This window comes from Oncorhynchus mykiss, chromosome 12, assembly GCF_013265735.2.
Source record: "Oncorhynchus mykiss isolate Arlee chromosome 12, USDA_OmykA_1.1, whole genome shotgun sequence".
In the NCBI taxonomy this organism is placed as follows: domain Eukaryota; kingdom Metazoa; phylum Chordata; class Actinopteri; order Salmoniformes; family Salmonidae; genus Oncorhynchus; species Oncorhynchus mykiss.
In genome coordinates, this window is record NC_048576.1 from 44,575,935 (window position 1) to 44,603,712 (window position 27,778).

Sequence of the window (27,778 nt, forward strand, 5' to 3'; positions counted from 1 at the left end):
CTAACGTTCAAAAGTATGGGGTCACTTAGAAATGTCCTTGTTTTTGAAAGAAATGCATTTTTTTTTTGTCCATTAAAATAACATAAAATTGATCAGAAATACAGTGTAGACATTGTTAATGTTGTAAATTACTATTGTAGCTGGAAACGGCAGTTTTTTTAATGGAATATCTACAGAGGCGTACAGAGGCCCATTATAAGCAACCATCACTCCTGTGTTCCAATGGTACATTGTGTTAGCTAATCCAAGTTTATCATTTTAAAAGGCGAATTGATCATTAGAAAACCCTTTTGCAATTATGTTAGCACAGCTGTAAACTGTTGTTCTGATTAAAGAAGTAAAAAAACGGGCATTCTTTACACTAGTTGAATATCTGGAGGATCATAATTTGTGGGTTCGATTACAGGCTCAAAATGTCCAGAAACAAAGTACTTTCTTCTGAAACTCGTCAGTCTATTTTTGTTCTGAGAAATGAAGGCCATTCCATGGGTAAATTGCTAAGAAACTGGAGATCTCATACAATGCTGTGAATACTTATGTAAATGTGATATTTCATTTATATATATATATATATATATATATATATATATATATATATATATATATATATATATACAGTGCCTTGCGAAAGTATTCGGCCCCCTTGAACTTTGCGACCTTTTGCCACATTTCAGGCTTCAAACATAAAGATATAAAACTGTATTTTTTTGTGAAGAATCAACAACAAGTGGGACAAAATCATGAAGGGGAACGACATTTATTGGATATTTCAAACTTTTTTAACAGATCAAAAACTGAAAAATTGGGCGTGCAAAATTATTCAGCCCCTTTACTACTTTCAGTGCAGCAAACTCTCTCCAGAAGTTCAGTGAGGATCTCTGAATGATCCAATGTTGACCTAAATGACTAATGATGATAAATACAATCCACCTGTGTGTAATCAAGTCTCCGTATAAATGCACCTGCACTGTGATAGTCTCAGAGGTCCGTTAAAAGCGCAGAGAGCATCATGAAGAACAAGGAACACACCAGGCAGGTCCGAGATACTGTTGTGAAGAAGTTTAAAGCCGGATTTGGATACAAAAAGATTTCCCAAGCTTTAAACATCCCAAGGAGCACTGTGCAAGTGATAATATTGAAATGGAAGGAGTATCAGACCACTGCAAATCTACCAAGACCTGGCCGTCCCTCTAAACTTTCAGCTCATACAAGGAGAAGACTGATCAGAGATGCAGCCAAGAGGCCCATGATCACTCTGGATGAACTGCAGAGATCTACAGCTGAGGTGGGAGACTCTGTCCATAGGACAACAATCAGTCGTATATTGCACAAATCTGGCCTTTATGGAAGAGTGGCAAGAAGAAAGCCATTTCTTAAAGATATCCATAAAAAGTGTTGTTTAAAGTTTGCCACAAGCCACCTGGGAGACACACCAAACATGTGGAAGAAGGTGCTCTGGTCAGATGAAACCAAAATTGAACTTTTTGGCAACAATGCAAAACGTTATGTTTGGCGTAAAAGCAACACAGCTGAACACACCATCCCCACTGTCAAACATGGTGGTGGCAGCATCATGGTTTGGGCCTGCTTTTCTTCAGCAGGGACAGGGAAGATGGTTAAAATTGATGGGAAGATGGATGGAGCCAAATACAGGACCATTCTGGAAGAAAACCTGATGGAGTCTGCAAAAGACCTGAGACTGGGACGGAGATTTGTCTTCCAACAAGACAATGATCCAAAACATAAAGCAAAATCTACAATGGAATGGTTCAAAAATAAACATATCCAGGTGTTAGAATGGCCAAGTCAAAGTCCAGACCTGAATCCAATCGAGAATCTGTGGAAAGAACTGAAAACTGCTGTTCACAAATGCTCTCCATCCAACCTCACTGAGCTCGAGCTGTTTTGCAAGGAGGAATGGGAAAAAATGTCAGTCTCTCGATGTGCAAAACTGATAGAGACATACCCCAAGCGACTTACAGCTGTAATCGCAGCAAAAGGTGGCGCTACAAAGTATTAATTTAAGGGGGCTGAATAATTTTGCACGCCCAATTTTTCAGTTTTTGATTTGTTAACAAAGTTTGAAATATCCAATAAATGTCGTTCCACTTCATGATTGTGTCCCACTTGTTGTTGATTCTTCACAAAAAAATACAGTTTTATATCTTTATGTTTGAAGCCTGAAATGTGGCAAAAGGTCGCAAAGTTCAAGGGGGCCGAATACCTTCGCAAGGCACTGTATATATATATAAATTAGCAAACATTTCTAAAAACCTGTTTTTGCTTTGCCATTATGGGTATTGTGTGTAGATTGATTGGGGGGAAAACAATTTAATCAATTTTAGAATAAGGCTGTAACGTAACAAAATGTGGAAAAAGTCAAGTAGTCTGAATACTTTCCGAATGCACGTTATATAGTGCAAGAGAACAGCAAACCTGGTTTTAAAAAAACAAATAAAGCAACACCTCATGGCACAACGCCTCTCCCCCATGTGACCTACTTGTTGTGTGTATATACTGACGTGTATGTGTAACTGATTGATGCACACACACACACACACACACTACATTACATGATAATGTTTTTAAATGTATGTAAATTGAGTCTTTTGTCTGTAATGTATTTTTCGTTATATGTCGGACCCAAATAAGACTACCTGTTGCCATTGGTGTCGGCTAATGGGGATCCTAATAAATCAAATCCTAATGAAAAATGATCTATCTACAGCTAATGGGGGATCCTAATAAATAACAAATACAAACAATACCAGGGTTTTAACCAAGCCCAGCCTGCTTAGCTTTGATATTTGTCACTGACCACTACCAATGTGCTATCATGAGAATGATTATTAAGAGATCCCTTAATAACTAAATATAATCACTGTTGCTATTGAAATCAGGGTAGGTTAAAAAGAGCAAATGAAATGTAACCATACTTTATAAGTAATGTATCATCAATAATACTATTTAGGCCTATATTGCATTTGCAAAGTCATCAACAGCTATTGTTTCAATTCAACCCAGGATAAAAAAAAAAAATAGACAATACATATAAGCCTAGGACTTCAAGCTTTGGTTGATTTCAAATATATCTTCAAGTTAATCATTAAACTGGTGGATTTTGATGGGGACTTTTTTGTATTATGTTAATTAAGGATTTTTAATGTTGGATTCAAGTCTCCATCTCAACCAAAAATCGAAGTTAAAGAATAGGGCTAAATCAAATCAAACTTAATTTAAAGTGGATTTAAAGTTTGATTAGATTAGAATTAGGCCTATTCTTTCATTTAGATTTTTGGTTAAAATGGAGACATGAATCCGACAATATCAATGACTCATTTGTAGACAAACTGTATATTGAATTGTCAACACAACCAAATATAAACATTTGAAGGAGATGTATCTTCTGCTTGGATAGTTCCATCTCATCCATGCCAATGACTTAGTCTGGTTTTAATTTCAGTTTGTCTACAAATTAGAAATTGACATGTTGGATTAACGTCTCCATCTCTACCAAAAAATCTATGCAAAATTGTTGCAATATAATTGCAACTGGGTTGGGGATGTGTGCGTGTGTGTGTTTGTGTGTGTGTGTGTGTGTGTGTGTGTGTGTGTGTGTGTGTGTGTGTGTGTGTGTGTGTGTGTTTGTGTGTGTGTGTGTGTGTGTGTGTGTGTGTGTGTGTGTGTGTGTGTGTGTGTGTGTGTGTGTGTGTGATTGGGACTGACAGCAGTCTGCATTACTGGCTGGCCAGCAGATTTAGCCGACCCATTTTAGACACTCTAATCTGGATTAACCACTGCAGTGTGTCAGTGGGGACACGGCCCGCACCCTCCTTCACCCTCTTTATTCCTTCACCTGCTTCCCCCTCTCCATCCCTCCCTCCCTCCATCCACCTCACCCCCATCTTCCCTCTGCCACCTTGTTCCTCCTCCCTCCAACTCTCCCTACTCTCAATCTCTCTGAGTTTACCTGTGTTTTTCCTCCCCTCCTCTTTCCTATCCTCCTCCTTGACCGCCTTAGCCGATTCTCTGTAATCACTTCTGTCTACCTGTCCCCCTCCCTCTCTCTCTCTCGGTTTCTCTCTCTCACCTGATTCACTCTGTCCTCAATCTGTTTCCATCTCCCTGTCTCTCTAACTGCACCATCTTCAACAATTCCATCCCAAAGCTCTCCCGTAGCGTAATTTGGTGTGTGTGTGTGCGTGCGTGAGTGCATGTGTGCATGTGGGGTGCGGCACGTGGCAGCATGTGGCCAAGGATTACGGGGGCTCAGTCCTCTTCCTCTACTTCCCTAATTGCTCCTGCAGCTGTTCCACAATCTAGCCTGGCTGCATGTCTGAATCATCTGTATTATGACAATATGTAGACACTGAATAGTTGCTGACTGTCAATAAAAATGAAATATCAAAAAAGTTTAGAACAAAAGTGGTTAACTATTGGATTTTACCAAATATTTATTTGACAAAAAAAATCCTGAGGAAAATATCCAGCCTTAAAATTATTGTTTTGTCCAAATATTAATCAACATTGATCTCCAAAAAGACAGCTAACGAAAGCCACAACCACGTAGTTAATTTTCTCTTAGCTTGAACTGTTGACCAACACATTGGCACTGGCACACTCACACTCACACACACACACATGGGCATCAATGATGTTAGTCCACAAAAATGCGGTCGTTGTTCCATCTCGCTCGTTTCATGAGTTTGGTGACTTGTCTTTTCTGTCTATGTAAAGTATTTTTGTTGCTGTAACTTTTATTGTTTTGAGTTGCATGTGTAGAAGATATCTATATTTTCTTCATTTATATCTGTCTGCCAGCTGTCTGTACATCTCTACACCTCTCTGTCTGTCTGTCTTTATACCTACATGCCATTCTGTCTTCTTGTCTGTCTGTCCAAGTTGTCTATACTTCTCTTTATTCTATCAGCTGATAGCTCATTCTCTCTATCCTTGTTCTCTCCCTCTGCCACTGAATGGATTGCTCTTTCTTGCCTGACTTTATTTGAAGATAAGATACTTACTTTTCAGATGAAGTATATTATTATAGCTACATCGAATTAGCTTTGTGGATGTTTGTGAATCTGTGAGTGTGTGTTTGTTTTTACACTGGTTTATTACAGCTCACTGTAATCTTTTGATGATGTGTCAATGAATGCGTGAAAGGCTTGATTTGATGAACAGCAATTTAATGTGTGATGCACCTGTTCAATAACTGATTGAAAACCTTGAGCTGCAATTTAGAATCAAAGTTGAAGCCACATTCCTGAGTTTCAGCCAGGCTAAAAACCAAAATATACATTTTGGACATTTAGGCTACAAGTTGTAATATGCTAATAAAGCATAAGTTATATTCTTAGAGAATGGTTATATCATTGAAATTACCATTAAACAGAAGAACATATTGAAGATTGTGCAACAATCACCATCCTGTTTACAGTTGTGTTCAATCGTTTTGGTGCTATTTTTACAAGTTTCTGGTGAATTTTCAAAACTCTTACTACAAAACTCCAAACTGATAACACTTATAACAGAGCAAGTTTCATATTCAAAACTTTTTTCCCATGTTTTTTTCAATCACTTTGGTGCAATTTCCACAAGTATGTGGTACATTTTCCCAACTCTTAGTACAACATTCAAAAAATATATCCTCAAAAAAGCAGTTGTTTCAAAAACTATAAGCACATTTTCAATTGACTAAGTACAACACACAAAACCATGCAGACACTTTTTCATCAAATGTCATTGGTGTTTCGTCTAGAAATACACGTTCCTGTTAATATAAAGTAATTGCCTTTCACAAGGCAATGCTCACATTACTTTTGAAAATACATTTGACTATTGCTTAATATGACTGCTCTTAATTGATAATCACTTACAAAATGTAAATCTGATATTGACAAGATCAGATATGTACTGTACTGTATGTAACAAATGCATCCCCTATCCAAAATAACGTTTTTTTATGGGGAGTTAGGTAACACTGCGTTACTAAAATTGCATTGGCCAATGCAATACTGTAACACCGTAATATATGCCATTTACGTAGGAGCCACTTTTACCCGAAGTGACAACAGAGTCCACAAATGTTCATATGTGACCCCAGTGGGAATCAAACCCAACAACTCTGCTGTTGCTAGTGCCATGCTCTTACAAACTGAGTCACGTACAGAAGCACTACAATACATAAGTACAATACAATACTGTAAAATACAATATATGATTACAATAGAGGTAGAAGATGTATGATTGTAATCCCCATGAGCCCCACCCTCCTTGGGGGCAAGGATGAGGCATGCAATAACATCAATCCAGACCTGTCAGGCAAAATCTATATTCATCATCATCATAATAATACATTACGTATATATCATACTTTATATGTTTATACACCATAGACATACATCGACAAACCAGTTTAAAATCTATGTGATTACCAAACGGTTAAATTATTATAAATTAAGAGCAGTCGGATTAATTCAGAGTAAAATGTATTTTAACAGATTAGAAGAGGATCATTTCAAGTAATGTGGAAGGCAATTATTTTATATGAACATGTATTGCAATGTGAAACATGTAGGCCTATTTCTAAATGAAGCACTGATTCAGTTTGGTGAAAAGTGACCGTATGATTTTGTGTGTTGTACTTAGTCAATTTAACATGTGCTGTTGAAACAACTGCCTTTTTGAATATCTGTTTTTATTTTTGTAGTAAGAGTTGTGAACATTTACCACATACTTGTGAAAATTGCACCAAAGCAACTGAAAAAAACTGCAAATCAGTTTAATTTAAATAAAATTTGCTTAATTTGTCAAATTATTGGCAACATGTTTATTGTCCACCATATTCTAAATAAAAATGCAGTTTAGTTGGGCCAACATAACTCTACAAAAATCCCGTGAAAACATCGCAAAAACACATGTTTTTACAGATCAAATTAAACGAATATGAAATATTTTTCGGCGTATCACAAAAAAGTCAAAAGAAATTATGAATAAAATGTTGGTTCAGAGGATAGTTAATTACATCAACGTTTTAATTTGATTCCAAAGTAGGCTAATCGAAATGACTCTGGACCAACATTAACTAATTTCTCATTGATTTTCAAATTATAATTACAAATTGAAACATAAAATTATAGGCTTATTTGAGAATTTAATGGGAATATACTTTTTGAGTAATGCAATATATTAACCATGGACTCAATTCAGTCATTTTAATTACTATATTAATATAGTCCTAGGTCAAATATGTCCTCGGTATAATTTATAATATTATGTCTCGATTTCAAATGTTTAGAGAACGAATGTTTATCAGTTGTCGTTAATAAATCCTCGCATTTGAAAAAGTAGACTACAAAATATTATTTTTTGCTACAGCCCTGTATGTATAGTTTGAAATATACATATGTTCAACAAAAACAAAAAACGTTACCCAACCCATTACTAAGCAAAGATAAATCAGCCCAGGGCGTATATTATTTTGTTCCATGGAAATGTGACGAATGCGAAAATCTTAATGTGACATATTTCGTTTTCTACTACGAAAAAGTAGACCTATCTGCAAAATTGTTTGTAAATGTATCTGTGAATAAAAGTTTAATAGATGATGCGATGAAGTGTAGTGGGATGGGCAGAGACAAAATAGAGCGAGAAAGAGAGAGAGGGAGGGGGGTTCTGTGCGTCCACTTGGTACCTTTAATTAGCTCACCGTGTCTGTAAAATAAGTCAGTGTCGTGGCATCACCCCGCTCACCGGCAGCACCCACCTTTACCTGCTCCTGGCGCGCCAAAATATAAGAGTCCGCGCACTCTACTATGTCCTAAACTGCGGTGCGCAATTGTCACGAGGGTTGCACTTTACATTTTTTTGTGTTTTCGACAAGTCAAGTGAGAAACAGTAAGAGGGAAAATAAAGAAAGGCAAATAACTTTGAGACATCTCAAGATACCTTTGTCACTTGGCGAGGTCGATTTGGAGCGGGACCTAAACTTCAATACATTACCAACGGAGAGGGACTAGTGGGAAATAGCCAAATAAGTCCGTCGTGTGTGCCTGTTCAGAGAGACGACCAAGTGAGGGAGAAGGCATAAAAACCCGGTGCGAGGATGATGTCCTACATTAAGCAACCCCATTACGCCATGAACATGTCTGGGATGGACCTGCTACACACCACCGCTGGATACCCATGTGAGTAAAATAATATTACCTTTTTTTTATTGTCATTTACCTCCTTTTGTATTTTTTTTGTCAGAATTGATTTTAAAAAACATACACAACAACACAAAACATACACATAAAACGACGATAACATCACCCATGCCCAGACCCACCTGCTCATACCCCCATCTCCAGCGCACATATCATTCTCGGCCACATGGCCTCAAACTGCACCATTGTGTTTATCTCCATTGCCTACGCACTTTCAACATTTAGATAATAAAGACTTTACCACATTTTTTTCAATTTACCAATGTTTTTTCATTTTTCAAATATATATATATATATATATTTGAAAAATGAAAAAACATTGGTAAATTGAAAAAAATGTGGTAAATTCTTTATTATCTAAATGTTGAAAGTGCGTTAGTTGGCCCAACTAAACTGCATTTTTATATATATATATATATATATATATATATATATATATATATATATATATATATACTAAAACAAAAATATAAATGCAACATGCAACAATTTAAACGATTTTACTGAGTTACTATTCATATAAGGAAATCAGTTAATCAAATAAATTCATTAGGCCCTAATCTATGGATTTCACATGACTGGGCAGGAGCTTAGCCACAGGTGGACCTGGGAGGTCATAGGCCCACCCACTTGGGAGCCAGGCCCGCCCACTGGGGATGCAGGCCCAGCCAATCAGAAGGAGTTTTTCCCCACAAAAGGGCTTTATTACAGACAGAAATACTCCTCAGGGTGGCTGGTCTCAGACGATCCCGCAGGTGAGGAAGCTGGATGTGGAGGTCCTGGGCTGGAGTGGTTACATGTGGTCTGAGGTTGTGAGGTCTGTACTGCCAAAAAATTGTGTTGGAGGAGGCTTATGGTAGAGAAATGAACATTCAATTCTTTAGCAACAGCTCTGGTGGACATTCCTGCAGTCAGCATGCCGATCGCACGCTCCCTCAAAACTTGAGACATCTGTGGCATTGTGTTGTGTGACAAAACTGCACATTTTAAAGTGGCCTTTTATTGTCCCCAGCACAAGGTGCACCTGTGTAATGATCTTGCTAATGAATCAGCTTCTTTATATTCCACACCTGTCAGGTGGATAGATTATATTGGCAAAGGACAAATGCTCATTAACAGGGATGTAAACAAATTTGTGCACAAATTTTGAGAGAAATAAGCTTTTTTGTGCGTATGTAACATTTCTGGGGTATTTTATTTCAGCTGATGAAATATGGGACCAACACTTTACATGTTACGTTTATATTTTTTCTCGGGATACATTGGCCAAAGCTTGACGCTGCTCATGCGTAAAACAGTGTGCAGTGTATGCATTATGTCCATGCACCATGGATTTTTCAGCCCCTAAGGATTGGACCCTTTTTTTAAATTTTCGCCATAAAATACATACCCAAATCTAACTGCCTGTTTCTCAGGACCTGAATCAAGGATATGCATATTCTTGATACCATTTGAAAGGAAACACTTTGAAGTTTGTGGAAATGTGAAATTAATGTAGGAGAATATAACACATTAGCTCTGGTCTCCCCATCATCTTTGAAAAGCAAGAGAAAGGCCACAATGTATAATTCCAGTTTAGGCGCAATGTAGATTTTGTATGTATGTGCAAAGTTTTAGACTAATCCAATGAACCATTGCATTTCTGTAAAAAATATTGTACCAAGTCTGCTCAAATGTGCCTAATTGGTTTATAAATACATTTTCAAGTTCATTACTGTGCACTCTCCTTAAACAATTGCATGGTATTATTTCACTGTAATGGCTACTGTAAATTGGATAGTGCAGTTAGATTAACAAGAATTAAGCTTTCTGCCCATATCAGATATGTCTATGTCCTGGGACATTTTCTTGTTACTTACAATCTCATGTTAATCACGTTAGCGCACGTTAACTCAACCGTCCCACAGGGGGACACCGATCCTGTAGAGATTTTAATAATGTATAACAACATAACATAATAATGATAATAATAACTACAACAACAATAAGAATAAGAATATCAATGATAATATCAATAAGAATATCAATACTACTAATAATAGATTATTTTGAGACTTGTTCATGTGACAATATTCAACAAAGGGTAGGAAATAAAAGCGATTCCTATTCAAAAAGAAAAAATGAAATCATTGTGAGAATTGAAAAGAATAGAGAATAAAACAAAAAACAATGTCGATAGTCCAGGTTGGATAAATGTCAGAGTAGTCCTTTACATTCGGCTATGCATTTCTGTGTCAACATTTCTATTTTTGCATCTGCCATTACCATCATCACCAGTTGTAACACTTCTTCAACTAGCACACAATCACCATTTAGTGTAACACATATCTTCCCATATATGGGGAAAGACTAGTCAGGAAACTAATAGTTTTCTCATAGCCAACATTAGCATATGTGCCTTTCTTTTTTTTGTGCCTTTTTTTTATTACTAGGCTATGATTCATTTGGATATCTCAAAATACCATAAAGATAATAGAAACTATAGGCTATGACATTGCCCAATGACTTGTTTTACCATAGAGAGTGGTCATGATAGATATTGAAACCAATACCACTGTTATCAACAGATATAGCTACATCCCTTTACCAATGAACTGTATGACTTGCCAGCCTAATGAAATGCAATGTGAATGTCAATCACTTTGAGCACTGAGGAGTGCTACTGTCCATTAATGCCATTCCATCATACCATTATTGTCACACAGTCTCTGTGTCTCTGGATTTCTCAGCCACCCCGCGGAAGCAGCGTCGCGAGCGCACCACTTTCACACGCAACCAGCTGGATATCCTGGAGGCCATGTTCTCCAAGACCCGCTACCCCGACATCTTCATGAGGGAGGAGGTGGCCCTCAAGATCAACCTCCCCGAGTCGCGTGTACAGGTACGGTCTAATGATGATGGAATTATGTTTAACGTGATTTTTTCATGACTACCTTATCTCTGTACCCCACACATACGATTATCTGTAAGGTCCCTCAGTCGAGCAGTGAATTACAAACACAGATTCAACAACAAAGACCAGGGAGGTTTTCCAATGCATCGCAAAGAAGGGCATCTATTGGTAGATGGGTACAAATAAAATAAGCAGACATTGAATATCCCTTTGAGCATGGTGAAGTTATTTATTACACTTTGGATGGTGTATCAATACACCCAGTCACTACATAGATACAGGCGTCCATCCTAACTCAGCTGCCCGAGAGGAAAGAAACTGCTCAGGGATTTTACCTTGAGGCCAATGGTGACTGTAAAAAAAGTTACATGGCTGTGATAGGAAAAAAACTGAGTTAGTTACTCCACAATACTAACCTAAATGACAGAGTGAAGAAAAGGAAGCCTGTACAGAATAAGACTATTTCATCACATGCATCCTGACAAATTAAGTGTTCCCGAGTGGCCTAGTTACAGTTTATACTTAAATCAGCTTGAAAATCTATGGCAAGACTTGCAATTGTCTATCTATCAATGCTCAACAACCAAATTGACAGAGCTTGAAGAATTTTTTTTTTTTCAATTTTTTAATTTGACCCCTTTTTCTCCCCAATTTTGTGGGATCCAATTGTTTAGTAGCTACTATCTTGTCTCATCGCTACAACTCCCATACGGGCTCAGGAGAGACGAAGGTTGAAAGTCATGCGTCCTCCGATACACAACCCAACCAAGCCACACAGCGCCATCCAACCCGGTAACCAGCCGCACCAATGTGTCGGAGGAAACACCGTGCACCTGGCAACCTTGAATAGCGTGCACTGCGCCCGCCCCGCCACAGGAGTCGCTGGTGCGCGATGAGACCAGGATTTCCCTACCGGCCAAACCCTCCCTAACCCGGACGACGCTAGGGCAATTGTGTGTCGCCCCACGGACCTCCCGGTCGCGGCCGGTTACGACAGAGCCTGGCCGCGAATCCAGAGTCTCTGGTGGCGCAGCTGGCGCTGCAGTACAGCGCCCTTAACCACTCTTGAATAATTTTTTAAAGAATAATGTGCAAATATTAGACAATCCAGGTGTGCCAAGCTCTTAAAGACATACACAGAAAGATTCACAGCTGTAATCGCTGCCAAAGATTATTCTAACATGTATTGACTCAGGGGCATGAATACTTATGTAAATGAGATATTTCTGAATTTCATTTTCAGTAACTTTGCAAAAAGTTCTAAAAACATGTTTTCACTTTGTCATCATGGGTTATTGTGTGCAGATGGGTGAGAGAAAAATATATATTTTATCCATTTTGAATTCAAGCTGTAGCACAACAAAATGTGGAATAAGTCAGAGTATGAATACTTTCTGAAGGCACTGTAGATAAAGTAGCCAATATGAAAATATAAAGAAGAGATAGTGGCATATGCTCTCAGAGTACAATTCACCAGTATTGTGGTAAAGACTGTAGAAGGACATGTAGCCTACTAAATGCTCTGTACATACACATCCCACACTCGTGACAGTTTAGCTCACAGTTCTGTCCGATACGGTTTTGACACACAAATACTATCACAGAGTATACAGATGTAGGATCTTAAGTTGAGCCAGTATATTATGTGGATTATAATTAATGTAGACAGCCAGTATGAGGGTTTGCTTTCAAGCTAGTAAGAAAGGTGGGTTGTGCGTAGGAGAAAAAAATCAAGTTCAAAAGGTTTTTCCCTTACAAAAAAATGAATCAACCCTGACAAAAATGTCCATTCATTACAATCGAGAGTTCAAAAGGTACTCGCACTCAAACCATACAAAGGAATAACCCAAGGAGGCTGATTGATATAATTTAAGCATGGATTAAATAAAGTATATTATTTTAGCATATCAGCCTCCTTTGATTCTTCCTTTTCATGATTTGAGTGCGAGTACCTTTAGAACTCTCAATGGTATAATTAATGTACAATTTTGTAGGGAATGATACATTTTCATAAGGGAAAATCAACTTCAGAAGCATTTTTAAACCTCAAATATACAACAAGTTTTTTTCATTTCAATAAAGTTCTCTTGCAACAGGGTGATCAAATGAAGATCCTACATCTGTAGGTGCACATTGGCATAGTGACAGATATATCAACAATTATGTAGTAACATGATGTCCTTTTCCCTCCACCAAACAACTTACTTTCACAATCACAGAATTTCTACATATTTTCTTTCTCTATTCTAAGGGGTTGTGTTTGTCTGTCTCGGTCTCTGCAGGTGTGGTTCAAAAATCGCCGTGCCAAGTGCCGCCAGCAGCAGCAGCAGAGCAGCGGCCAGTCCAAGCCCCGCCCGCCCAAGAAGAAGGCGTCACCGGCCCAGGACCAGCCCAGCAATGGCCCCGACCCCTCATCCAACAACCCCTCTGGCTCCTACAGCCCCTCCCCCGACCCATCAGGCCCCTCCCTGCCCACTAGTGGCAACAACCCTGGCAATGCACCCATCTCCATCTGGAGCCCAGCCATCTCGCCACTCCCTGACCCTCTGGCCTCCTCGGCGCCCTGCATGCAGCGGCCCTCTGCCTACCCCATGAGCTACGGCCAGCCTCAGGCCTACGCCCAGGGCTACGCCGGCACCTCCTCCTATTTCACAGGCTTGGACTGTGGCGCCTACCTTTCGCCCATGCACTCACAGCTGTCGGCAAACGGCGCCCTCAGCCCCATCACCGTGCCCTCCATGGGGGGCTCGCTGAGCCAGTCACCCGCCTCGCTCTCCTCCCAGGGCTACGGCACGGCCGCTTCGCTGGGCTTCACCTCCGTCGACTGCCTGGACTACAAAGACCAGCAGGCGTGGAAGCTGGGCTTCAGCACCATGGACTGCCTGGACCACAAAGACCAGAATTCGTGGAAGTTCCAGGTGCTGTAGAGAAGAACAAGAACAAGAACAAGAGTGGGAGGAGTTGTGAATGAATGAGGCCCTCACCAGATACACGATCAAATACGATCAAATTATTCTGACAGATTACTTTGTTTTGGTTATTTCTTGTTTGTAAGTTTTGTTTCTCATTTATAATCTTGGTTTTTACAACCCCTGTAGAATGTGTTTTCCATTCAGGTGAGAGAGGAGAAGATAGACGCAGGGATATAATTGATACCTCCTGACTGTGAATGCAGGAGATCAGGTCCAGTTCATTTCTCATACAGTAGAAGGGAAGGATGCCCCTGAGGATCATACTATATGGAAAGACACTCAACTAGAAACGGACTTAAACACACAGGCCATGGTTCAGATGCATTGATTGGTCTGTCATGGAAAGACATCCTCAAGAGAATTCTATTGATACAACCACGCAATACTCAATCATTCCTCTGTTCTTTTTTCTGCTGTTTTCAAGAAACATATCAATAGATCATATTCACAGGGCTTTAATACTCTCTTAGTCTCTCTCTTTTTTGTTCTGAAAGACTATCAGTGTTAATTTGAGTTTAGTTGTTGTTATATATGCTACAATTTAAATCTTAATTTGGTTACTTTTAGGCTATTGGAGCTAACATGTTACTATGGTGTTAGGCTAGTGTCGTTGCTATTACATTTTGATGGGAGAAAAAAAAATGGCTTCTATGTTTTTTTGTGTGAAATATTAAAGCTAACTTTGAATCTACATTTATGCCCAACGAACGTCATTGTGATTACAAGTTTGAGTGACATTTTCGTTTCACAATTTATATGAAGGGGTTCAGGTTTTTTTGCATTCAAATATACTGTACATCATGTATTGGTATTCCCTATTTGGATTTTAAATTGGTTGAGTTGAAGTACAAAACTGACCCAGAACTTAACAAGTGGCCATGTTGTTATGTGTTATATTATGTGCGTGTAGTTTCTGTTGTGTTGCCCCCTTGGCCCACGAGTGCGTCTTGCTGTCAGGTATTTTTGCTGATCTGATTCTGGAGTGGCCCAATCCTCTTACCCTCCCTTTAGCAATGCCCTAAGTGAATTAGTCAGGATTACTCCTTTGTCCCCCTCTATCTCTCTTTCCTTATCTCTCTCCCTCCTTCATTCCCTCCCCATCTCTCTCTCTTTTCTCTCTACCTCTATCTCTCCCCCTCTTTTCCTCTTCCTTCTCTCTCGCAGTCTCTTTCCCTGTTTGTCGGTCATCTACATGTCTCTCAATCTCCTCTACCAATGGTCTCAATTTTTCCCTTTCTCCTTGAAAAAAGCTAAGTATACCCTATAAAAAGAAGGAAGGACACCCTTGATGATAATACTATATGGGAAAGACTTAACTAGAAACTGATTTAAACACACAGGCCATGGTTCAAACATATTTCAGATCAACTCAAACTCTGCTATAGAGGAAAATGAGTGACTCAGAGATGTCATCACTTCCTCTTTATTTATTTCCTTACAAAAATTGTTCAATGTCCAAAGAACAACCAAGGCTGTCATCTGTGACATAAAGTATTGTCTATCGTCCCTCAGGGTAACACAAAGAACATTTACTTCCTGCCGTATCCCACCCCTTCCCTCAAACCCATCTATTCCCCTTCATCTCTGCCAGCCTCTTATCCCCCTTTGCCTCCCTCCACACCCCCACTACTCCACCTCACCCCCCTCTTCTGACAACTCTTACAACTCAGTAATCCCTAGTTGACCTGGTTACATGCCATGCAATTTGACCACAAGTGGACATTTGTGTGCGGGTGTATACTTGTTTGTGAGTACAATATGTGTATTCAATGTGTATGCGATGTGTGTGTGTGTGTGTTCGTGTGTGTTATAAAATCGATGGACACTGAGTTACTCTGCAGCAATGTTCCTATCTTTGCCAATACGACATCTTCATTACAAATGTGTGTTGAAATCTAGACATTGCAAATGATGGATTCCATAAAAATGTTACAGTATCTGAAGATGACTAGATTCCTCATTAGGTGACAGAGTAACAATTTGTTACTTTAAACTTGGACAAATATGGACTCTGAAAATGAAAAACCTATTAATTTATAGAACAGAATAACTTTGTTTTTCAGAGTGGAACAAAAGTATATTTATCTAACAATGTTGCAAGTGAATAACATAGGAGGGTGATGAATTGATGAAGAGTTCCTTTGAACACAAACATAATAGAGTATAGCATTGAGAAAAGGGAAACTGGAGAGTTTTCCATAGCGCACTCAATACGCACACCACATACGCACTCAACTCGCTGGGTTAATCCCACACTTTAATCCCTCTGCCCTCCCTCTCTGTGATCTGATTGGTTAATCCCTGCCCTCTCTGTCTGGGTCCTGATTGGTTAATCTCTCTCAGAGTGTGCAGTGCGGTTGTAATCTGCCCGTCATCAGCACAGAGAGTTTTAGACAGACAGACATGTTGCCAGTAATCTCTGAAAGGAGCAGATGTGGTGGGGGATGGAGGAAGGACAGCAGCACTCAGCAGACCTTGGGGAAGGTGAATATAGAGACACAGCATTCCCAATGTGGGTCGTGTTCATTAACCACCAAACAGACACACAGGGAGGGACTAGCTGGAGTTGTCCAATCACAAACAACATCACAAACAACAACGTCCTACTACATACCCCAGCTGCAAAACTAACCCTGATATCTTCTTTTCCATTGCAAAGAGTTTTAAAATGTTGCCCATTGTCTGCCCTTCTATCTGAAGTATACTCACAAACTGTAAACCCTTAACACATAAGACGTAAATCACCAAATCATGACCCCTTAAAATATAGCATTTCCTTTCTCTTTAGGGAATAAGGAACACAAACACTCAACCACATCAGTTTAAACTTTTGAGTCCAATGACTACTCTAACTCAATGATGGAGAACTTAGTTCAGACGAGATGTGCGTACCCTAATGCAAAGAAACACTTATTCACACAATAAACGCTATTCACAAAATAAAGAGTGGGTCAAGTGGTATATGTATACAACATAAACCTGTATAAACCAGTTTTAAAAAACAAACAATTGTAAAACAATGGTCACCAACCCTGGTGATCATTGGAGAGCTACTGGACGTGGAGGTTTTACCTCCAGCCCAGCACAAAACTACTTCATTCATCTGAGTTTATCGAGACCTAGAGTTGATTAGCTGTATCAGGGTGGTATACATTCCACCGATTCTGTTGCAAAACATTTCTTAAACGGGAGCAAATGGAATGAAACGGGGAGGGACATACCTGAATGTGTTCAAAATAAACTCACATTTTGCTCTGTTTGCCTCCGTTTGGTTCTTAAACAGTAAATGGTTTCCGTCATGAATACACCCCAGGTGTTTTGGTGCTGTGTTGGCCGGAGAAAAGCCCTGCACACCACCGTACCTCTGCAGGACCAGGTTGATATTCATTAGTATCAAATTTGAGAGAATTTGTGCCTTTTGTGATAGAGGCACCACATTTCACACACAGCTAGGGCAAGTCCTACTACCTTCCCCAGCTGCCAAACTAACCCTGATTCAGATGACCATCCTACCCATGCTAGATTACGAAGATGTAATATAGATGTTTTTTTTATCCTAGCCCTTGTAGGAGGATGACTTGCCTATTTAAATAAAGGTTAAATAAAAAATGGAAGAAATAAACATAGGCTACCTGGGTCGTGTTCACTAAGCAAGAAACTGATGGAAAAAAACTGTCCAAAACAGAGAGATACTATTTTAACTTCAGAAACACTCATTTTCATTTTCCACCGCACGTTTGGAAACTTTTGGCAACTATATATCCCTACTAGTTGGTGGAACTGTAGCGCAGTACAAACTGTGCCAAATCTACTGCTGTTCAACTTCTTACCCCTCTGGTCAGGCATTGTAAGAGGAACTAGGAAAGAAAACAGGCATGTCTACCTACGCACACAGATCTCTGATGATGTAACAAAAATAAATACATTTACAAAGCTCTGACAACCTAATCTAACTTGGGATTCGCTATCTTACACTGCTATATAGCACATTTTCGACAATTCCTCTTGGAGTGGGCCACTAACAAAAGTGTAAGCAAGGAGCATAGGATTGCAATGCATATTCACATGCAAAAAGCAATTGGTTTCTATTGTGCTTTAGGAATGACATTCCATGAGAGCAACATTACTTTCAAAAACATGATTTCAAGCTGTATATCATTTGTTTGCTTTGCCTTATTGGCAAAGATAGGAACATTGCTGCAGAGTAACTCAGTGCCTGCAAAAACAAACATTTGAGTTCTAGCTCCTTAGTTTTTTGGATACGACAGGGCAGGGATGGGCAACTGTCTGCCGGCGGACCGCACCCCTTTCGAAGGCACTCATTCGGGGTCTCAACTTACTGTTGCAAGATAGAGGGGGAGGCACACAATGCAAATAGTCCGGGTAACCATTTGGTTACCTGTTCAGGAGTCTTATGGCTTGGGGGTAAAAACTGTTGAGAAGCCTTTTTGTCCTAGACTTGGCACTCCGGTACAGCTTGCCATGTGGTAGTAGAGAGAACAGTCTATGACTAGGGTGGCTGGGGTCTTTGACAATTTTTAGGGCCTTCTTCCGACACTGCCTGGTGTAGAGGTCCTGGATGGCAGGCAGCTTTGCCCCAGTGATATACTGGGCCATTAGCACTACCCTCTGAAGTGCCTTACGGTCGGAGGCCGAGCAATTGCCATACCAGGCAGTGATGCAACCGGTCAGGATGCTCTTGATGTTGCAGCTGTAGAACCTTTTGAGGATCTCAGGACCCATGCCAAATGTTCTATGTTTGCTGAGGGGGAAATCGGCAAGTTTCTCTTATGTGAGTCACTGCTAGTCACTCAATTAGCCCATGTCAGTTAACATTTTTTAGATTGGTAAATAAGTCTAGCGGTCAGGTATCTAAATTTAGTAATCATGGTTGAATTATCAGCCAAGGGTTTCCACATTGATTGTTTTTATTTAACTAGGCAAGTCAGTTAAGAACATATTCTTATATGCAATAACGGCCTACCCCGGCCAAACACTAAACCGGACGACGCTTGGCCAATTGTGCGCCACCCTATGGGACTCCTAATCACGGCAGGTTGTGATACAGCCTGGAATGAAACCAGGGTCTGTAGTGACGCCTCTAGCACTGAGATGCAGTGCCTTAGACCGCTGCGCCACTTGGGAGCCCTGTCAGTCTCACTCAGATATTAAAAACTGCAAACATTTCTCTCCAGTTTATGGCAAAATGTGTAGAATCACAGGAAATTAGCTCTAAAAAAGTTATTTCCTCTCTGCCCCATAGCAAAATTAGTAGAATTGCATGATGCACATGTGGGTATACAGACATGTGAGCAACCCCAGTCCCTCAATGACTTCAGATTTTTTGTGGCCCCCACCAAAAGGTTCCCATCGGTAATCTAGTTGCATTTATAAGTCATATTCTTTCAAATCAAAATGGGTAGCTCACCGGAATGTTTCATCAATCAAAACCCTACATCTCTTAGACTACGCACACAACAAGTAAAGAGCGAAACATTTGTAGAAAAGGAAACGGACAAAGACACCCATTTGGATATCTATTTATTACCACCATAATATGAGAAATTTGGAAAATACAAACATCAGCTTATTTAAACATCTGAAAATCTGGAGGAATAAGAAAAAATAAGAAAACAAACATGAGGTTATATTGTGTATCACAAATTTCGAGGAAAAGGACAGATTCTATCGTCAGAGCTAGAGACGTGAGAGCAACAGAAAAGAACCCAAACGTGCAGAGTAACTCTTGCTACTACAAAGTCAATTTATACAGATGTGACAACTCTAATGCTCATCTTAAGAGACAGAGATCAGGTAAAGAGATTGAGAGTAGCATCATGGATAATGACAAACTGATAGTGAGAAACGAAATAGGAAGGCGGCTGGTATATATCGGCCCCGTGTGGCTGCCATTGGAACAGGAGCTCGCTTATGAAACAGAGCTCTTCCTGATTGGTTTAAAAATAATTCTGTAAAAACAAGAGTTTCCCATGTCTGAAAACATCAATCACTTTTTTTCTCCTTATTCCTATTTTGACATCTCTGGCAGTTGTAAAAAGAAAATGTATGAATTATATATATATTTTTTAATGACACCATATCCACAATGATAGTAATAATAATACAAAAAATTAAGTAGCCAAGAAGAGATACTCGTTTGCCTTTGAATACAATTTGCTTGGCTGATCAGAGCTCTCACACCAACAGACTAATGGCGCTCCACAGACAACCACCCCCCAACCATCAATTTAGAGGGGCAGGAGAGTGTGGAAGGGCTGGATAGGGATCAGGGGAGTAGGCGGGGAAGGGGTCTGGCTGTGGTGGGCAGGAGGGTGCATGGGGAGAGTACCCCAGATCAGGTGTAGAGGATGGAGCAGGAAGTGGGTGAGAATGGGAGGTGGGCAGACAGGGCAGAGGCCCTGGGGTTAGTTTAAGTAGCACCCTGCTGTGGAAGTTGCCACTCCCCTTAAGCAGACTAGCCCCGGGCGACACCCCTATGGTCTGCCCCCGTGTGTGTGTGTGTGTGTGAGTGTTGCAGAAACCCGACGCCTGTCGCAAAACACACACACATGCCTGATATCTCCCCTGGTCAATCAGAGTGGTTTTGTTGTAGGAGAGCTGAGAATGCATGGTTCTAAGCATGTGTGTGTATTTGTCTGATCAGCGACTCCTACTACATGCACAAAAAAGATACCCTATAGCATCTGCTGAAGACAAAAACTATGAGAGACGAGACTTTTCAAACACATTTCTATCTCATCATAATCACTGTTACTCTAAAGTCTACCAATAAGAATACAGCGAGAGGGGGCTGAGGAGAGAGATGGAAGGGCGGGGGGAACGAGAGAGTGAAGGTGAGGACAGTTAGAGGTAAAGAAAAAAAGAGAATAGAGCTGAAACATTGGAGAAAAGAAAGGACAGCATCTAAGCACGCTCTCCACGGATGCGGCGTGCCAGCTGGATGTCTTTGGGCATGATGGTGACACGCTTGGCATGGATGGCGCACAGGTTGGTGTCCTCAAACAGACCCACCAGGTATGCCTCGCTCGCCTCCTGCAGACAGAATCATTTTCACACACACACACGCATGGTGAACAGTGGGTCAGCACAAAAATAGGAATTTTGAGATGTGTATAGGCCAATTAGGACATGATCTGGGTTAGGAGGAACAGAGCTTCACTCACACACAGCCACTGACCTGAAGTGCTCCGATGGCGGCGCTCTGAAAGCGCAGGTCGGTCTTGAAGTCCTGAGCAATCTCCCTCACCAGGCGCTGGAAGGGCAGCTTGCGGATAAGCAGCTCAGTGGACTTCTGGTACCGACGGATCTCACGGAGCGCCACAGTGCCGGGCCTGGAACCAACACACTGTCAGTATGACTAGGGGGAAAAAGTCATTATATTCTTTTCTCTTTTACTATAGTACTTCACTGCTCATATCCCCATGCTGAATGCTACTGCCCTGGTTGTTTCTGGCCATGGTAAACACTGAATGGTGACGACCGTTTACCAGCAGTCACTGCTTAGTTATAAGGCTTGTTGAACGGCTAATTGAAAACAGTGTCTGCGTCTGAAATGTCCCCCTATTTCCTATGTGTCCTGGTCAAAAGTAGTGCGCTATATAGGAAATAGGGTGGCATTTCGGACACACAGGGACTTATAGGATTGTCAAGTCATTTCCATAACAATATGGATTGGTAGCACCTGTGTGGTTTCACACAAGCTCTACATGTCATAATAGGGCTGTATCCACGTGTGTACTTTCAATGGTGAACACAAACTTTTATTTCTAGGGGTGAACCGATGCTTTACCTGTAACGATGGGGCTTCTTGACCCCACCGGTGGACGGCGCACTCTTGCGGGCAGCCTTGGTGGCCAGCTGCTTACGTGGAGCCTTTCCTCCAGTGGATTTACGGGCGGTCTGCTTGGTACGAGCCATGACGAGTTAGTTATACTTGAAAGACAGGAAAAACCACATTGGAAACGCGTTGAATGTGTCAACAACGCTCTGTTATACACATTCTGTGAGTTGCAAATATATTGAAATACAATTTTTCCAAGTGTTAAGCGTACTAGTCTGATTAATCAGACTAATACACAATTCATTGGAATATACAGCCTGATACATTTGTGTGGAAAATCTTGTAAATGTTCCTTACGAGCCAGAATGTTAAATAACAATACATTTAAACTTACTGTACCAGTTGTCTGTGCGGTTTGTCCTTCTGCTACTCAAAATGAGAAAAAACATCCATAGGAAAGTATTGCTAACCTGACTTTTTAGAGAGCTGGTTTATGGTTCAGTACCTAGGCAGTTTGTTTTATATTGGAAATTGAATTTTAAAAAATTAAAAAAGATCGTTCTCCATCCTCCCCTGATTCAGAATATACAAGTTTCTTTGTCATGTCATGCTTGCTTCAATAGGTACTGATGGAAAAAAAAAATCATAAAACTTTACCTAAGTCCCAAACAAATATAGGGCGCGTTCGCAAAGTATTCAGACCCCTGGACTTTTTCCACATTTTGTTATTTTGCAGCCTTATTCTAAAATGGATTAAATGTTTATCGTTTTCTACCCTTTATCAATCTACACGCATAATGACAAAGCAAAAACATTTTGGGGCATTTTTGCAAATTTGCAATAACAAAAAAATACAACAAAAAATACAAAAAGAAAAAAAAAGAAAAAAAAAGTATTCAGACTATACTCAGTACTTTGTTGAAGCACCTTTGGCAGCGATTACAGCCTTGAGTCTTCTTTGGTATGACGCTACAAGCTTAGCACACCTGTATTTGGGGAGTTTCTCCCATTCTTCTTTGCAGATCCTCTCAAGCTCTGTCAGGTCTCTCCAGAGATGTTCGATCGGGTTCAAGTCTGGGCTCTGGCTGGTCCACTCAAGGACATTCAGAGGCTTATCCCGTAGCCACTCCTGCGTTGTCTTGGCTCTGTGCTTAGGGTCGTTGTCCTGTTGGAAGGTGAACCATTGCCTCAGTCTGAGGTCCTGAGCACTCTGGAACAGGATTTCATCAAGGATCTCTATGTATTTTGTTCCGTTCATCTTTCCCTCGATCCTGAGTAGTTTCCCTGTCCCCGACGCTGGAAAAACATCCCCACAGCAGAATGCTGCCACCACCATGCTTTACTGTAGGGATGGTGCAAGGTTTCTTCCAGACGTGATGCTTGGCATTCAGGCCAAAGAGTTCAATCTTGGTTTCCTCAGAGCAGAGAATCTTGTTTTGTATTGGATATTGAACCTGGCTGGGGAGCCAGCTCTAGGTGGTTCCAAATTTCTTCCATTTAAGAATGATGGAGGCCACTGTGTTCTTGGGGACCTTTAATGCTGCAGACATTTTTGTTACCCTTCCCCAGATCTGTGCCTTGCCACAATCCTGTCTCAGCGCTCTCCAGACAATGTTTTCAACCTCACAACTTGGTTTTTGCTCTGACATGCACAGTCAACTGTGGGACCTTATATAGACAGGTGTGTGCCTTTCCAAATCATGCCCAATCAATTTAATTTACTACAGGTGGACTCCAATTAAGTTGTAGAAACATCTCAAGGATTATCAATAGAAACAGGATGCACCTGAGCTTAATTTCGAGTCTCATAGCAAAGGGTCTGAATACTCAAGGTATCTGTTTTTCTATTTCTAATAAATTTGCAAAAATGTCTAAAAATACATTCTCGCTTTGTCATTATGGGGTATTGTGTGTAGATTGATGAGGACTTATTTATTTAATCCATTTTAGAATAAGGCTGCAACGTAACAAAATGTGGAAAAAGTCAAGGCGTCTGAATACTTTCAGAATGCACTGTACCTACAAGCTCTCTTAAAAAGTCAGGTAAACAATACTTTCCCGTGGATATTTTGTCTGAAATTTTGAGCAGCAAAAGGCCAAACCACACGTACAACCGGTATAGTAATTGTAAATTCATTAAACATTCTGGCTTGTAAGGGATATTTAGCTGATTTTTTTGCAAACAAATGTCTCAAGTTTATATACCAATTTATTGTGTATTACAGCCTGATTAATCAGACTAACTAGTATGTTGCTATTATGGAGAAATTATGATTGAAATGGTTCCATCTGGAGTACTACTCTGTTATGACAACTTTCTATTTTGCTGAACAGCTGCAATGCTACAGCAACAGTGGGCCAGTCATGGAAATCTATTTCTCTGAGCCAGTATCCTACCCGTGAACACTCAGATACTGCCCAACCAATCAAACTAGTATGCAGATCGCCTATCGAAAAACATCCAATCCAGTGGGCATTTTTCTCGCTGTCGACCAATCAAGATACACTACTTAGAACGTAGGGATGGGTCCACAAACCATTGTGCCGCCTCTAACCGCAAGATTATGGCCGCAGATGAAGAGGCAATCGAATAGTCTACCAATGTACTGGCAAAGAGCGGGACATGAACTTTGAAAAATCTAATAAAAACAAAGCAAAATTCAGGACTAAGAGTATTAAAACATCAAAGTAGACAACTGTAGCTATCCAAAAAGTTGCTTTGAGTTGTATGTGAATGTTTGTTTACACCGTACAAGCGAAGTAAAACTATACATGAAATTGGATCAGAATTTTATATCTGCTTCCGCCAGTGGAAGTAGAAAGCCTCTGGCATCGCGGCAGTCGCTTTTCCATTTCTACACCGACGGAATGGAAGGATATTTTGAAATAAAATGAAGTTTAACCAATCTAAAACTTATATAAAAATGTGGCTAAATGTTTTAGACAAAACAACATGCTAAAATATGCCACTTACCTGACGTGAATATAAATGTTTTTTCGCAAGGAAATAAATGTTATGGTTGTCTAGCAGTTTCAGTATTTACTATCTCTCACACAATGGTGGGAACACGGCGTCCAGCAGGAAAATGGCTGCCGTGTCAATCATTCTACTCCCATAATGCAACGTGTTTCATTTTTGTAAACACCGTTTTCTGATGATCGAATCTTTCCCTGAAAGGAACATTTGCATTGCTTTCTAGTGAATTGTCTATCAATGTGAAGTAATATAATAAGAAATACCCTAAAGACCCTAAATACCCTAAAGAAAGAATATGGTAGTAACCACAGTTTTATCTGTCTGCTTTTCCAACAGCGTGTGCTATGCCAAAGAGGCAGTCTCCTCTTTCACTGCAACAGCCTACATTTATTTGTAGGCTAAAACATGTACGTAGGCCTATATTATGCAATAAGGCATCAGCTGGCATATAAAAGTTAGCTAACAATTTATTAAGCAAATACAATATATTCAAAACTATGAGGATTCTGTGTTATGCAATATAGCAGTTACCATATATGTGATTGAATATTATCTGCTGTTGGCTTGTGTGGATGTATGTGTTATGCAACATTGCTGACTTGAGACATTGAGGCTTTTCTCATGATGGAAAAATACAGAATAACATGAAGACAGGACCTGTGCAATGAGTTGGGGGGGGGCACATTCAGAACGTAGTGTTGCGAGAACAAACGGTCTTTTGTTAGATAACAGGAGCCAGGTGCCTGCTAACAGTATATTCTACACAGCTACAATGACTGACCGCTGAAGCGCTTAGGGCGCTGGGACCAGCCTCTGAGCCAACAATCAACGATAGGCTGGGTGAGTCTAAACCACACCCAGTCTCTACTCTGACAGGCCGGCTCGGAAGCAGGAACTACCTCTGTAAGAGTATATCTATAATATCTTTGTCAGGAACAAGTTAGTTCTCTGTTTTGCCCTGTGAGGTGGGACAGAGAGCCCGTATATACGAAAATTGCATTTACCACTTATTGCTTAGCTAATAAAAAATACATAGTATACAATCGGTGACTCAGTGTCATACTTATCCAGATAGCAGATTTGAATTGGCGCAACCCTAACAAAACAACCACACAATCTGGGAAAGGGTTAAGAAAAAAGGAGAGAGGCACAGATTGGTGTCATTGACCATCAAAGTGAGTGTCATGGACATTTAAAGTGAAAATCAAGGATAATTTAAGGTTTTGTTGATTAATCATGGCTGATTTGAGAGCTTCATAAAAAAAATATAATTTTATCGTTTAGAGATTAAGTAAATAATTATATTAATTTGCCTTACTGTAGGTCTGCTTTAAAACAGCCTTCCCATTGTGTGTGATGAATTGGATCACTGAATTACAGTGTTATTAAGAAGTTGTAACCACTGACATTTAATTCAAACAAAAAATAACACTTGATTTTGTAGGATGGTTTATTTTTTATGGTGGAAAGGCATGGTGTAGAAGGGTCAGACTTGATTTATGACTCAATGCTAAAAACCACATGAACAAGCAGAGTTTAATAGGCTTTTGAATTCAGTTTTAAAATATTTGTAAATATTGCCGCTTGTTTCTAATATTTCAAGTGAAGGTCTTTTAGGGGAGTATGCGAGGCACAGACATTCGCATAGGCTAGCAAAATTCTGCTAGGAGCAAACCATTAGATGTTGGTTTCATGTGCTCTGTCTCCCTCTAGTGGTATGGTTTGCTTCTGCTTCTCTGAAGTTCACCATCATGTGAATATTGTTTTGGAGAAAAACTACATCAACATAGATTGATTGACAAGTGTGTAGGCTACAACTGATGTCTAATAAATTATACATGTATTCCCCTATGTATTTATTTGGACAATGAAGCTAAACCTTTTAATTCGGCTCTCTCAGCATTTTGGATATGAGATACAATGGCTATAGTACAAAATGTCACCTTTTATTTGAGGGTATTTTCTTACATATTTGTTTTACCGTAGAAATGAAAGCCTTTTATGTATATAGTCCCCATTTGAAGTTGTTCAGAAACATATTCTATTCTTATTTACAATAAAATTGACTACAAAATCACCCAATGCATTATTTACTATACATTTCTATTGGGCACAACATAATCCGAAACAACCAAAACCAAATGCAAATGCTTCCAACAAGTTTGTAGAGTCACAAGCTTGATTTAGTCATTGCATGCTAGGAATATGTGACCAAATACTAAACTTTGAACTACATTTAATGCACTTGGTTCAAATACTTATGACACCTTCAAATGCGATACATAAAGTGCATTCATTTCTAAACTATAAAACAGATATATATGAAAATACCCTCAAATAAAAGGTGACATTCTGTACATTCTGTGCCTCATATAAAACATTTGATCTGAAATCCAAAATGCTGGAGCATAGAGACAAATTAAACTTTTTTAACTTCACTGTCCAAATATATAAGTAGGGGCGTGTATTTGATACATACAGTGCCTTGCGAAAGTATTCGGCCCCCTTGAACTTTGCGACCTTTTGCCACATTTCAGGCTTCAAACATAAAGATATAAAACTTTATTTTTTTGTGAAGAATCAACAACAAGTGGGACACAATCATGAAGTGGAACGACATTTATTGGATATTTCAAACTTTTTAAACAAGTCAAAAACTGAAAAATTGGGCGTGCAAAATTATTCAGCCCCCTTAAGTTAATACTTTGTAGCGCCACCTTTTGCTGCGATTACAGCTGTAAGTCGCTTGGGGTATGTCTCTATCAGTTTTGCACATCGAGAGACTGACATTTTTTCCCATTCCTCCTTGCAAAACAGCTCGAGCTCAGTGAGGTTGGATGGAGAGCATTTGTGAACAGCAGTTTTCAGTTCTTTCCACAGATTCTCGATTGGATTCAGGTCTGGACTTTGACTTGGCCATTCTAA

At 39.8% G+C, this 27,778-nt stretch overlaps 2 protein-coding genes across 4 annotated transcripts; one reads left to right on the plus strand and one right to left on the minus strand.

The window, feature by feature from the left end:
• The first annotated feature begins 7,713 nt into the window (after positions 1-7,713).
• Positions 7,714-17,342, plus strand: LOC110537660 (homeobox protein otx5-like). Of its 3 annotated transcripts, XR_002475665.2 has the most exons (4): positions 7,715-8,189; positions 10,916-11,091; positions 13,386-15,826; positions 15,906-17,341. XR_002475665.2 is itself a non-coding variant. In XM_021623870.2 (3 exons), exons 1-3 carry the CDS (start codon positions 8,108-8,110, stop codon positions 14,028-14,030), a joined length of 879 nt encoding a protein of 292 aa, XP_021479545.1. In that variant the 5' UTR covers positions 7,714-8,107; the 3' UTR covers positions 14,031-17,342. The 3 variants fall into 3 exon arrangements, 2 of the variants coding, with proteins under 2 accessions (XP_021479545.1, XP_021479544.1); XM_021623870.2 differs by having other exon boundaries at positions 7,714-8,189; positions 10,940-11,091; positions 13,386-17,342; XM_021623869.2 differs by having other exon boundaries at positions 13,386-17,341.
• A 2,257-nt stretch (positions 17,343-19,599) lies between these two features.
• LOC110537661 (histone H3.3A) lies at positions 19,600-25,215 on the minus strand. Its single transcript, XM_021623872.2, has 4 exons — positions 24,851-25,215; positions 21,886-22,028; positions 21,274-21,427; positions 19,600-21,128 (listed from the first exon to the last, which is right to left on the minus strand). Exons 2-4 carry the CDS (start codon positions 22,011-22,013, stop codon positions 21,000-21,002), a joined length of 411 nt encoding a protein of 136 aa, XP_021479547.1. The 5' UTR covers positions 22,014-22,028; positions 24,851-25,215; the 3' UTR covers positions 19,600-20,999.
• Positions 25,216-27,778: the final 2,563 nt, after the last annotated feature.

What these genes read in the sequence shown, in the direction of transcription:
- LOC110537660 (XM_021623869.2), top strand. Translation starts at nt 8,108, where the DNA reads ATGATGTCCTACATTAAGCAACCCCATTACGCCATGAACATGTCTGGG. An exon ending in CACCACCGCTGGATACCCAT is followed by an intron (nt 8,190 to 10,915) that starts GTGAGTAAAATA and finishes ATTGTCACACAG; the next exon opens with TCTCTGTGTCTCTGGATTTC. An exon ending in TCCCCGAGTCGCGTGTACAG is followed by an intron (nt 11,092 to 13,385) that starts GTACGGTCTAAT and finishes CGGTCTCTGCAG; the next exon opens with GTGTGGTTCAAAAATCGCCG.
- LOC110537661 (XM_021623872.2), bottom strand. Translation starts at nt 22,013, where the DNA reads ATGGCTCGTACCAAGCAGACCGCCCGTAAATCCACTGGAGGAAAGGCT. An exon ending in AAGAAGCCCCATCGTTACAG is followed by an intron (nt 21,428 to 21,885) that starts GTAAAGCATCGG and finishes TGTTGGTTCCAG; the next exon opens with GCCCGGCACTGTGGCGCTCC. An exon ending in CCGCCATCGGAGCACTTCAG is followed by an intron (nt 21,129 to 21,273) that starts GTCAGTGGCTGT and finishes TTCTGTCTGCAG; the next exon opens with GAGGCGAGCGAGGCATACCT.